Source organism: Ceratotherium simum, chromosome 9 (genome assembly GCF_057802395.1).
Source record: "Ceratotherium simum simum isolate JZ-2026a chromosome 9, ASM5780239v1, whole genome shotgun sequence".
NCBI classification, from domain to species: Eukaryota; Metazoa; Chordata; class Mammalia; order Perissodactyla; family Rhinocerotidae; genus Ceratotherium; species Ceratotherium simum.
The window spans coordinates 64,502,112-64,516,194 of NC_141908.1; the positions used below are offsets into that span (position 1 = coordinate 64,502,112).

The 14,083-nt window shown below is 38.9% G+C and overlaps 1 protein-coding gene across 1 annotated transcript in view; it reads left to right on the forward strand.

The window, feature by feature from the left end:
• FAM171B (family with sequence similarity 171 member B) overlaps positions 1–14,083 on the forward strand; it is a 70,052-nt gene that overhangs the window by 25,464 nt on the left and 30,505 nt on the right. Inside the window, exon 2 of the mRNA XM_004426713.3 lies at positions 12,346–12,579. Within this exon, the coding sequence (XP_004426770.2) occupies positions 12,346–12,579 (234 nt within the window). The remainder of the gene's footprint in view (positions 1–12,345; positions 12,580–14,083) is intronic.

Sequence of the window (14,083 nt, forward strand, 5' to 3'; positions counted from 1 at the left end):
GCTAGTTACTTAATGGGATGTATTTGTCTGTTAGACACTGCGCAACTTCTCAGACCCTGAACTGAGTGAACACCGCCATCCTCATTTCCTCTTCGGCATTCATTGTCATGCAGTGTTTGCTTTTTGTCAGAGCAATCACTGAACACCCAACTTCACAAAGACGCAATGTCGTTGATTTGAGTGTAGTACATTGAATTAGGGACTCTTGAGTTTGTGTGGTGTCCAATAGATGTTAGTATCATTGTGCTTGCATGAAAATTTAAAGTATCTTCTGGCACCCCTGTGAGTTTGTGTCACTTTTGGTGGCTTTGAGCACAGTTTGGGAACTGTGGCCCCAGATCTCAGGCTTTTGATATTTTTCTGTTTTAGGTACAACAGATGATTTGTTTACTAGGTTTTTGTTGGTTATGTAGTTGGTTTTAGATACTCAATTGCTAATCTGTGCATGTATTCTAGCAGAGAAGACTAGTCACACTATTTCTTGGCAGCATTAAGATGTGGAACCACTAAAAATAGATACTTTAAAAAAAAAGCACTAGATTCAAGGCACTGTACTAGTGAGTACTTTGCAGTACCATATTCTTTGAGATGTTTTTGAAATTTGAATGCATCATACAAACAATAGTAAAGAAGACTTCTCAGCTGCAAGATAGGACTAGGCTTAGACATAAGGGTCTTTGGGCAGGGCTGGACAGGTCTCTTGGCGGGAGGAGAAGACTGCTGGCCATCTCAGTTGATAAAGAGTTGACCCTGCCTTCAAGCCATTCTGGAGAAATGTCTTAACAGGGACTCCAGCATGAGCTCTCTCTTACCTTGGTCCCCTGGCTTAGGGTTGTGCAGCTCAAAATACTAACACACTTTACATTGTTTGCTGTTTGGGGATATTACATCCTTTGTAGAAACTTGGTGGGAAATATTTTGGGGAGATAATTTTAGGGGGACATTTTCAGTTTGTTACACTAAATCCTTTTCAGGATATTAATTATATAAATAGCAGTAGCTTGATTCTCCTTTTGGCCTGGATGACATAGCCCTCTCTAGACTTTGTCCATCAATTCTACCAAATTGGGAGTACTTAAGGAAATTAAGGCATGAAGTTGCAAAGGAGGCTAGAGTACTCTGTGTTCAATTCAAGTAATTCATACTTAACTCATCCCCAAGGGGGTATTGTACACATCTAACCTGATTTCCATTGTGACATTCATGAGAGGGAACGTTCAGTGATGGTTCTCCAAAGGTCACTTCGTCTCTCCCGTATACCATCCTCACTATGTTTGAAACACCTAAGGGAAAATCATGTACTACTCAAAGATTCCTAATGGATTACTCCTTTTAAATAGCAATTTATTGAGAAACCTAAGTCTGTGTGAAATAGATTTTATGAGAACTTTTCTATTAAAACATTTCTTTAATTATTTTCCCAAATGGGGCTTTTTCCCTTATAGCAGTCTTTTTGTTTTCACCTATGTTGCTGGTTTCCATTTTTATTGCCAACTTCAGTTTTGGTTCCTTGGTGATATAGTACAGAGTATTTTCCCAATTAATTATTTAAAATTGGTGGAAGTTACTCTTCATATAATTGCTTTTCTAAGGGAAAGCAACCATGGTTGCCCTAATCTTGTATTTTGAAGTTCTTTCTCACCATCACAAGAATGAACGTATCTGTTAAAAAAGTTACTGAAGGAAGGAGTGGTAAAGAATCAAAGAGTTTGTGCTTTGCTTAAAGTACATAACTTACAAATGTTCTCTGTACAGAAATGGTTACTTACACATCTCCTTGTTCCCCCCGTCCACTTCAAGGCTTATCTACCTTATTTCATATATTTGCATCCTCCCTTGCAATTATTAAGTGATTCTGAGCCAGTGGTCTCACTTAATGAGATCTGAGTAAGGAATTCACTGTCAATTATTCATTCAAAAATAAAGCTTGATATTTCAGGATACAGCAGTAAATAAGATGAAAACATCCATGACCTCATGGAGCTAACGTTCTAGTAGAGGAAAGAGAAAATGAACATAATGAGTAAGTTACAAAGTGTGTAAAGAAGGCAGTATGGAAAAAGTAGACAAGTGTGAGGAAAGTGGTAACACAGCAGGCTTGGTTGCTTAATCCTTGCATGTCTCCAGGTATGCCTGGAACCATGATTTCCCCTTGGCCAGCCCCTGGGAATGTGGCCCTTGGAATGTCCTTTATGCTACTGATGAATGACAATGTTTTATGTGCCCAGAGCAATGGGGCATGCTGTTCCAGCTTGTCAAGATTGTTTAGCAAGTTCATGATATACACTTGGTATCTATGCTGGAGTCCTGTGTTTTGGCTACCATGCTGGTTACATAACAGGAACATGTTTACATGGCCAGCGCCCCCATGACAGCCTTGGGCCCTGAGATTCCATTGGCCTTCCCTGCATACAGATCCTTTGCGTGTGTCCCTGCAGCTCATAGATAGAGAGAACTTGTGTCCTGGGCAGTTCCAGCAGGAGAAGGACTTGGAGGCCCATGCCTGACCTCTCTGGGCGTGGCTCATGCATTTATTTTTTCCTGTTGTTTTTACTCTTGATTTTTTGCTGTAATAAATCTTAGTTGTGAGTATGACCTGCCATTGAGTGGTGTGAGTCCTTCTGGTGGATCACCGACCTTGAAAGTGGTCTTGGGACCCCTGAAACATAGGGTAAGGGGGACTGCAAGGGTAGGAGTCATGAGAAGTGTAATTTTGACAGATTTTAAGGAGGTGAGGGAGTAGGCCATTTGGATATCTGGGGGAAGAGAATTCTAGGCAGAAAGAATAGCCTGTACAAAGACCGGGAGGTGGGAACATGCCTGGCATGCTTAAGGAAGTGCAAGGGGCTGATCAATGGGGATCAGGAGTGAGGGTAGAGCGGGGAATGAGCTCAGACGCAGTGGGGCACATCATCAGATAAGGACATTCTTGGGGGTAGGGCATGGTGTCCGTCAGCACATGCTTCCTGGACGAATTGCCCAATCCCATCTTTTCTCCAAGGAGGAATATCTGCTTCTCACGTTTTCTCAGCTCACCTATTTCTATTTTTGTCAGAGTCTTCACATGTTCTTCTTAACCTGGTTGTTCTTTCTTCAGTCTTTTGAAAGTTTTGCTGAGTTCTCTCAGAAAATAAAAAACTCACTTGTTTCTCTCGGTCTTCCTTTCATCTGTGATGCCAAACATGACCCCGATAACTCAGAGTTGAGCTATGACGTATCAGTACAAAGGAAGAGGAAAACCGTCCCTCTTGTCTCTCCATCATCCCTCCTGCCCTGGAACTAGGCCTGGTGACCGGGAAGGCCTCAGTGCGGAGGTGATGTCTGAGCTGCGTCTTAAGGATAAGTGTCAGTGACTGAATTCCAGGTTTCAGAGTGCTTTTACTATTCACCCCTCCCCCACACCCTGTCTTCAAAACTCAATTCCAGTTTTGCCTCCACAGCGGAGCCCTCGCCTCCACCTTAGTCTGACTTGGGTGCCCAGTACTTCCATGGCAGCCGGACCAATGCTTTGTCAAACACTTAAGTAAAAAAGTGATCCTGAACTTTTCCTCCTGGTGATACGGGCCCTGATATCAGTTCCCCTACATTAAACCCAGAATATATGGGGTTAAAACCAAAAGCGCTCATCTTCTTTCCTTGCTTCTCTAAGTTACATTCATATGTAAATATCGTGTTTTAAACCTTTGCATCCTTGAACTCCACAAGGCAGATAGAAGGTACAAATTGTTAAAAGCCCAGGTGGCCTCAAGCTGGGCTCACACTGAAGTTTTGGCTAATTACCAGTTCTTGAGGTTTGCTACAGGGAAACTGATAGCAAGAAGCTAAAGCTTCTCAGACCTCGACTCCTTGGCTTCCTGGCGCCAGAATCCGCCATCCACCAGGGAGACAGACGGTTGAAGGACACCCACCTGTGATGCCCTTATCTCGCCATCCTCCTCCATGCAGGCAGCCTCACAAGGCCAAATGCAGGCTAAGGGGAAAGTGCTGACCAGCAAGGCCACAGGCTCCCCCTCCCTACAAGCAGCCACATCCCTCACAACCTTTAAAGCCCCTTGCCTCCCATCCTTCGGGGAGACGGTCGGGGAGACGGGACAAATTTGAAAGCTCTCGTCTCCCGGCTGACATCACCAGAAATAAAAACTCTTTCCTTGCCGTAAGCCTGGCTTTCCAGTTTTATTTGGCCCCTCTTGTGTGGCGGGTAAATAACCTGGGCATATGTCTGGTAACACCGGGCCTGTAGGTTCTTCTGTCGCTCCGCACTTAGTGCCTTCGTATACAGAGTTGTTAAGAAATGTATGTTAAATGACTTTGGGAGTGAGTGAATGAATGGATAATTGTGAGTGATTCTAAGGCAGGATGAAAAATTGGAAAGAGAAGAGAAGAGAAGGATAAATGCCTGTGGAGTGAGCTTGGACAGTATGTTTTAGGAGCTTCAGTCAGATTGATTTATTTCCGTGAGGAAAAGGGCCTTTGGGTAGGCAAGAGGAACTGAGTCCAAATCCTAATGGCTCAGCCTTCTTGTTTGTTCCCTACTGAGTCGTCTGCAATGTCCTGGTTCTTAAGTTATAAGGACTCTTTTATGTCATCCATTTCATTAGTTTTGGTGAATCACTCTCATTTAAGCCTCTAGTCCTAATGGAGAAAATGTGTGTTTTATTTGCTCCATGACATTTTTCCCCTTTGGAGATCATGTCCTTATTCTATCTCTTTAATTTCTTCTTGGATTTGACATTTTCTCTGTAATGAATATTAACTTACTGCAAATAAATTTGATTTTGCTTCAAACACGCACAGATTATTTTTTTCTTTTAAACTCTAAAGCCAATAGGAATTCTGGATCCAATCTGACGCTTAAGCAATGAAAAGGAGGCTTTTCTATTTTACTGAGCTTTTTAAAAAATTCAGCACCCTTTTGTTTATTAAAAGAAGGAGGCTGTGTTTCTATGTTTGAAATGCTGTAAAGATTAAACCATCGAAGCCCTTTCCACTCTGCTTTACGGAATGCAGAATAACATGGCCCTTTCTCTTTATAAGCTCCTTCTTGTCCTTGCTCTTTTCTAAACTTTCAGCCCTTCTTCCAATTAAATAGGGAAGTTGTGCTGGTACCCTGGGAGAAAGAATTGTAAAACCACTGTGTTGGTGTTGTTTTGAAATAATAAAAATAAAAATTTTAAGTTTAATCTTTGCTGTAATACAGTTGCATTATATTTATTTAGCAAGTTTTGCTACTTATATATTCTCTAGTCAAATTTTCCAAGTTAAATATTCTTTTTTTTTCTTTATTTGGTGAGGAAGATTCACTCTGAGCTAACATCTGTTGCCAATCTTCCTCTTTTTTTGCTTGAGGAAGATTAGCCCTGAGCTAACATCTGTGCCAGTCTTCCTCTATTTTCTGTGTGGGTCCACCACAGCATGGCTTGACGAGTGGTGTAGGTCTGCGCCCAGGACCCGAACCCGCGAATCCGGGCCGCCGAAGCAGAGCGTGCTGGAATTAATGGCTACACCACAGGGCTGGCCCCCCCAAGTTAAATATTCTTGTGGAAAAGTCATATTAATTTCCAAAAGGAAAAGGAATCTTACTATTTATTTGTTATTGTGATTGTTGTAATAATATAAAATATTTCTCACTGGCAACTGTGGGATTAAACTCAAAATTTCACCAAATTGGGGCTAGAAAGCTAACCGTAACTTCAGGTGGCCTCTGTGGAAATCCTGCAGTTTTCATTCTTTCCCTGGGTGCTTGGCCACTTCTGATCTTCTCTACTTCCTCTCTCCCTTCATTTCTTCTCTTTCTCTTACTCTTCTTCTTGTCTTCCCTTTCTTCCTCCTCACCCTTGTTCCATTCATCAAGAATTCACATGCTAAACCCCTTACTAAACTCTGGCAAACACACGGCTGAGTTTGAAACAATATTGGCTGTCAAGAAGCTTATTTTCATGGAGAAGACAAATACACAGAAAGTAAAAGATACACCAGAATATACCATGTGCCATTAGACTAGTCAGTACAGAAAAGATCCCATCTAATTGGGATAGAGGCAAATTTATTTGAAGAGGGGGAGTTTGAGATAAACATTGAAGGATGGATTAGGATTTTGATGAGTAGAGATGAAAAAAGGGCTTTTCGGATAGAAGAAAGAAATGAATAATGTAGCAGGGAAGTGGGTTGGTCCTCAAAACCCGGTGACCTATTTATGTGACTGTGTAGAGCAGAGGTCTGCAAGCTTTTTCTGTAAAGTGCCAGATAGTAGATATTTGTCTCTGCGGGCCATATGGCCTCTGCTGGAACTATCAACTCTGCCGTTGTAGCAAAAACAGCCGTAGGCAATACATAAATGAGTGAGTGGCAGTGTTCCAATAAAACTTTATTTACAAAAACAGGCAGCAGTCGGAGTTGGCCTGTATGATTAGTGGGAAATAAAAGAGTGTGACTAGTGCGAAATAAGGCTGGAAAGGGAGGTGGTGTCCCTATGTCAGATGTTGAATGCTAGGCGAAAGAGTTGGGAATAAATTGATATTCTCTTTAGTGAAAACATGATTGTTATGTCTCTGCTAAAGGTTTTAAATACCTTGACATTTAAATTCGGAACCACATATTCTCTGGTAACCAGATATTATCTTAATATCTTAAGATATTTGTATAGCTAGCTCTAAACTAAGATTTCTGTGACTGAATATTTTGTATGAAAATGGTGAGTGGAGAATGAACTAGTCCTCTGAATGCCCCTAGTACAGCCTGATTTGGGTCATAGCCAGAAGTTTGGCATCTTTTGAGTTCTCACCGTAAGTCTCCGCTGGAATGGACCAAAGAGTCAGATCATGAAAAACAGGAGAGAATGAAGTGGTATCCCCTTTGGAGATCTGAACTCAAAATGTTGACATTCTCTCTGTTCAAAAAATGATAGTGTGAACTGATTCCAATGTAGATATTAGATCCACATTTTTCAATATTTTTTTAAAACCACTTTATTGAAGTATGATTGACATGTAAAAACCTGTACGTATGTAATGTATATAACTTAATGAGTTTGAGGATAAGTATACACCTGTGAAACCATCACCATCATCAAGGCCATGGACATATGCATCACCTCCCAAAGTTTCCTCCTACGCCCTTTATTATTACTTTGTGGTAAGAACACTTATCATAAGGTCTACCCTGTTAGCAAATGTTAAGTATATAATACAGTATTGTTAGCAGTAGGCACTGTGCTGTATAGTAGATCTCCTGAACTTATTTATCTTGCATAACTGAAACTTGGTACCTTTTGACCATCACCTCCCCATATCTCCTTCCTCTCAGCCACTTGTAATCCATTCTATTCTCTGCTTGTATAAGTTTGACTATTTTAGATTCCACATATAAGTGAGATCATACATTATTTTCTTTTTGTGTCTGGCTTATTTCACTTAGCATAATGTCCTCCAGATCCATCCATGTTGTTGCAAATGGCAGAATTTCCTTCTTTTTTTTTAAGGCTGAATAATATTCCATTGTATGTATATACCAGATTTCTTTATCCATTCATCTGCTGATGGATGTTTAGGTCATTTCCTTCTCTTGGCTATTGCAAATAATGGTGCAGTGGGAATGTGGGTATCTCTCTTTGAGATTGATACTTATTATAGGAATTGTTACACATATTGATTCTAAATTAATTTCTACATAATTTCATAGAAGACTATATTAGGTACTATAGAAAGTTCTCTTGTCTGTGTTTCAATATTGCTTTTTTAAAACCTCCTTTACGGTAGTATCAGATAATTCTCCAGTACTATTTTTTCACATGTTCCCTCAGAATAAACTTCCTCAAGGCAAGACTGTCTTATTAGTGTTTGTATCCCCAACATTTAGCTATCTGGCCAAAAGTAAGCAGTCAATAAACATTTGTTGAATGAATTAATGGAGGTGAACATTTCTAACCATTCCCAACCAGCTATTTCATTCCACTGTATTTTTTTGCTCTTCATTTTTTTCTAGTTCTCATTTGAATGCATAAACCTCAATACAGTTTTTAAAATTTATTTCATTGTTAAAATATTTTATTTTTAAAATTTGATCTGTGATCTGTTTATAAAAGCTTTATAGGGCCGGCCCCGTGGCTTAGCGGTTAAGTGCGCGCGCTCCGCTACTGGCGGCCCGGGTTCGGATCCCGGGTGCGCACGACGCACTGCTTGTCCGGCCATGCTGAGGCCGCGTCCCACATACAGCAACTAGAAGGATGTGCAACTATGACATACTATCTAGTGGAGCTTTGGGGGAAGAAAAAAGGAGGAGGATTGGCAATAGATGTTAGCTCAGAGCCAGTCTTCCTCAGCAAAAAGAGGAGGATTAGCACGGATGTTAGCTCAGGGCTGATCTTCCTCCCCCCAAAAAAAAAGCTTTATATTTTTAGCATTATATATTTTTAGTATTTCTAGTATATTTTTAGCGTTATATTCCTAGAGAGGAAAAAAGTAGTATATTAAATGAGATTATTGTAGATGCTTGAAACATAATGGAAAAGAAGTACTCTAGTTTTTATACTGGAGAAATCTGAAAATAACTTGGTTTCTCCATGGGCGCAGTTGTAACTTACACAATGGTAACAACATAATAGGATGGTGTCAAATTCTCAAGAAGTGGGATAGTAATTCATCAGCCCACCCACTTCAAGCTCTAGATGTCACCCAAATAAATAGTTAGCCGTATTTTTTTTAACCCTGTCTGGACTTTTAAATTACCTATCTGTATCCTATAGCAAAATCATAATACAGTATTGGTTCTAATGAGCTTTTTCAAGAACATTTCTTTATACCTATTTATTAGTCATTTGAATTTTATTGGTTCTCACTACTTACAGCTTCTAATCATGTGCTATTAGTTAAATATTTCCCAGCAACCTCAGGACCTTGTTCTTTGATGTGTATTTTATTTTTACTTGTTTCTCTCAACATTTAGATTATATGTTTTCTAAGGGTGCTGTTGAAAACATTTGATATTGAACCATTTTTAAACCAATGGTGACATATTGAAAAGAAGATTATGTGGGCAAGACATAATGATTATAATTAAGTGACAGAGAAAGTAATATGTGCATGGAGAGCTGAAAAATACAATGGAGACGAGTAGGTAGATGATGGAGACAAAGGACCCCTGGTTGAAAATCATATATTTAATCACAGAATCTGCCCAGTCTAAATGCCAAAGTATTTTTGTTGGAGGAGAGAACTAGTAAGGGGGATTTTTATGGGTATGTATTACTTCTGAACGTGGGTATATGCTGCCAGCACTGTTTGCCCGATCAAACTGTTGACATCACGGAGGTCAGAAGCATCCTATTTAGGTCATGGGCAGGTAATTCTTTATAACTTTTCCTTTTATTTGGAGAAAAAAGAGTTGTTCATGCCTCTTTAATTACTTTGGCCAGGCTTTTAGCCGAGTTTTGTCTTGTTTTTAATGCTGTTTTTGCTGTTGCTTGTGTTGTGGCCAAACCAGGCTGAGGGATGGGGATGAGAGGCTCAGAGGGTTAGCGAATGAGCGCTTCCTTCTCTGCACTAGTTGGAAGGAAATAAGTAAGCTAGCAAATATGATGGAAACCAAATTCCCAAGGCTTTTCAATGAGAGAGTGTGGAGTAAAACACATGGGACTTGGAGTCAGATGGACCTGTAATCCTGCCTATACCTTCCTTAACTGTGCAATTTTAGCCTCAGTTGGCTTGCCTTACAACTGGGGAAAAGTCTTGCAGGTTTGTATTAGGATGAAATTGGAAACATGTAAAGTTTCTAACACTGGCCCTGGTGTGTGTGTGTGTGTGTGTGTGTGTGTGTGTGTGTTGGGGGGGCACTTTTTTCTTTTTAATTGTTGTTATATGAGAATTTAAGTTCTCAATGATAATTGCAATCATATATTCCTTGAATTAATTTTAGTAGTGTAACCCCAAGACTCAGTGCTACGTGGTATGAAGATGGCTTTGGAGTCATTCATGGGGACACTTGAAGGCTGACATGCCTTCTTCATATCTGTGAGACTTGGGGAAGTTTGCAGTACCTGTCTGAATCTTCTTTTCCTCATTGGTAAAATGGACTTAATGTTACATATTTTTCAAAGGTATATTGAGATTTTTGTGATAATATACATACAAGGCTGGGCACCAGGAACATATATTTACTCCCAGCCCTTGTTCATATTTTGATTTTAAATTGTTACAAACGTGATTTTATTTATTTTAGAGTGAAATCATAGTGATGGGCTGAATCTATTGGGAAAATACTTTAATAATTTGAGGAACAGTTGAAGTTGAGACCCGAGGCCTAGTTAACCTTTCGTACTTGACATTCCTGAATTTATCCATGAAAAGTAAAGATAGTAACGACTACTCACAAATAATTTAACCTCCCACAAGGCTGTCTGTTATTACAAATGCTGAGAAAACAGAGGTGAGGATAAACTTGAGTTCTCTGTCTTTTGCCTTGTAATCTATTCTCCATATTTACATTTGAATATACACAAGGTTGTTGTCCTAGAAATGAACAGTTTATCAGACAGGCTAATGGAACCTCACTGTAAGGTATGATTCTCTAGGATATAATCCTGCCTTTTCTTTCCTTTTCCCAATTAATTCTTCCCATCTCCACACTCTAAACTGCAGCTAGAGTTGCTTTTAAGAGTATAATCAGGCAGCTGTAGTGCAATAGTTGAAGAGCACAAGCTTTGAGGGGAGACTGTCCAAGTTTGTGTCCTGTTCCTCCGTCTGCTGTGGATTGGCCAAGGCTGATTTACAGACCTCTCTAATCTGCAGTTACCAATATATATAAAGTGAAGAAAATAATAGTATCTCTCTAATGAGGGTTCTTTGAAGAGTCAATGGAATGATGCACTTAAAAATTAACACAGTGCCTGGCTCATTAACTCTCAACACCTTGTAATTCTTATTATAGTTATAATTATTATATAAGAGGAAATATACTAAAAATATGTTTGTGTCTGAATATATAAAGAATCGTGTTTGGGTAACATTTAATCTCATTTTTAGATTCTTGAAAAGATCAGAACTCTTTTCTAACTTGCTGGATCCAACCTTTGCTAAGACTGGGCAATTATTGCAGTGATTCTATTTGTATTTAAAATGTCTTTGTTATTGTCTAAAAGCAATTTAAAGTCTAGCTTATTTTAACAAAGTTAGAATAGATAAGACATAACCACGATTTTGTAGCAATATTGCAGCTCAATCAATGTTGACTAGGATTTTTTTACCCGATGTGCTGTTATTGCTAAAAATCATTTTGAGTAAAATGGCTTTGTTTATGCAAATACATGGCAGCATACTCAATCCTCGTGAGATATTTCTTATCAGTGTACTCTAATGTTTGTGTAGTAGTCTCCAATTGTGGAGTAATCATCTTTATTATTAATAATGATATTAAGTGACAACCAAGCACTGTGCTGAGCATGTTATTTGCATTATTTCATTTTATCAACTCAAAGTAGTTACTGTTCTCCCGATTTTACAGAGGAGCAAATGGACTTTGAGAGGTGAGGAACTTACCCAGAGCCACATGTCTAGGGTGGCAAGGATGGACCATGACTGACTCCAAAGCCCCCTTAACAGTAGAAGAGAAGCATCTGTGACAAAGGTGTTGTGATACAGGCTTTGCAAGGGCATTTCCATGTGGTACAAGTTCTTTATTAAAGCTAGACATTATCACTGGTAAATCCATGAACACGTTATCAGGATCTATAAGGTGAAGTCTTAATAAGAAACAAGCTTTAATTCTTATTTTCCTCAATTTATTATCTTAGGATGTTTTCTTATCTATTTAATGGATAATGCTTTTTGATATTTTAGAGAAAGATTGTGTTTTGATATTTTGTAATTTGGAACGAAACACGTCCCCTGCTTCCAGACAACAGGACAACATAAAGGAGCTAGCCGTGTCCTAATGGGTGTGGGGAGACAGCATTTTATTCTAGGAACTTTGACTATATTTTGAATTAGTATTAAATCTATATAACTTGATAGTATTAGAAATTAGTGAGACCAAGTAAAAATTTTCCTCAAGAGGAAACCTCTGTCTTTGCATTCTTCACTACTCTTTCTTCTCCTTTTAATTGGCAAAGAAAAATGGAGTAATAATACTGTGCCTTATTAATAATAAATTCAAATTTATTCAGTTTTAGGAACTCTAATGAATTTGTTGGAATATTTTTAATCCCTTTCTATCAATCCATCCATACATAGTATTTCCTAAATTTATCAACAGTTTGCATGGTTATTCAGATGTCTTGAATGACATTTTACAGCATGGTGACATATGCATTCTAGGATCTAACATGCTACAATTTCTGCCCTTTTTCCCTTCCAGTGTCTGTATTTACGCTGAAAGTCCAGGTGAATGACGTCATCAGTCGTCAGTACCTGAGCCAAGCAGTTGTAGAAGTGTTTGTAAACTACACGAAGACCAATTCCACAGTGACTAAGAACAATGGAGCAGTGTTGATAAGAGTGCCCTATAAATCAGGACTCAGCTTAACCATTATTGCTTACAAAGATGGCTACGTGTTGACTCCTCTGCCTTGGAAGACCGGAAGAATGCCAAGTAAGCCCTTCAGCAGTGTTTTGCCTTCATAAATGTCTATGATTTTTTTTTTCTCTGCTTTCGGAATCTTTTGTTCTGGTAAATGAGAATATCTATGTGAAGGCAGTATAAGGAGGCTAGAAAGGAGTGCCAGTTTGAAGAAAACATGAAGGCCTTTTTCCTTCTACAGAGGCTTGAAGGAATGCTGAGCAAGAGCTCGGCTCTGGTACAAAGTGTGTCTGCAGGTGGAGGGAAGGGGCTTGGCAGGCCCAGAGGATTAGTTAGAAACAGGGTGGGCCGGGTACCGTGGGGCCAGGTGATGATGGAAGGATGTTCTCAAAAGATGAGACAAACAGTTTAGATTTATGTGCTGAGTAATAAAGCAGTTATTATAGATTCTTGAACACAATGAGTGTCAGTTGTTAGAAACTGAATTTACTTAACAGTGTACAATGAATAGGCCAGCAGTAGGACTAAAATGGATTCAGGGAGCCTGGCTACAAAGCTGCGGTTGTGCTGGTGGACGATAACAACAGCCTCGTGTCAGAGAGGGAATGAAAAGGAGAGGAGGAGTACATGAGGCATGCTGAAGAAAGAGTTGGTAATTACTGTGGTAATCATTTCACAATATATACATATATCAAATCATCACATATTACACCTTAAACTTATATGATATTATATGTCAATTATATCTCAATAAAGCTGGAAAAAAAAAGAATTGATAGGACTTAGTATGACAAATTGAATATTGGGAGGAATGGGCCATACAAGGTACCGTAATATAAGTCTGACTGATTAGAAGGATGATACATTAGGTAATAGGTCTCTCTCTCTCTCTCTTTTTTTTCTTGGTGGGGAAGATTAGCCCTGAGCTAACATCAGTTGCCAATCCTCCTCTTTTTGCTGAGGAAGATTGGCCCTGGGCTAACATCTGTGTCCATCTTCCTCTATTTTATATGTGGGATGCCTGCCACAACATGGCTTGATAAGCGGTATGTAGGTCCACGCCCGGGATCTGAACATGTGAACCCCGGGCAGCCGAAGCAGAGCACGAGAACTTTAACCACTACACCACTGGGCCAACCCCTCTCTTTTTTTTTAATGTGGTACTTCTTGTTTTAGAATTTAGATATTTTATTTGGTTTCATATTGGAAGCATGCAAATTCTTGAACCATTATTTAAATTTAGAATGAGAAAGAAAATGAAAAATGAATTAGACAATTTAATAAGATTCATGTGAACAAGATTTTAATAAAATCATGACTAGAAAATCTGAATAGGGTTGTGTTTGAGGTGAATTTATGGTCTTAAATGCTTTAATTTTTTTAAAAGTCAGAAATTAAGCATAGTTATTCATTCAGTGAAAGTCAGAAAAATAAAGAAAAAATAATAAAGATTAAAGTAGATTGGCATAAATTAGAAAATATAAAGAAGAGATAATTGACAAAATGCTAGTTCTTTGAAATAAATTATACATACATCTGGCTAATCTAAACAAAAATGAGGGAAATAGAAGGCAAG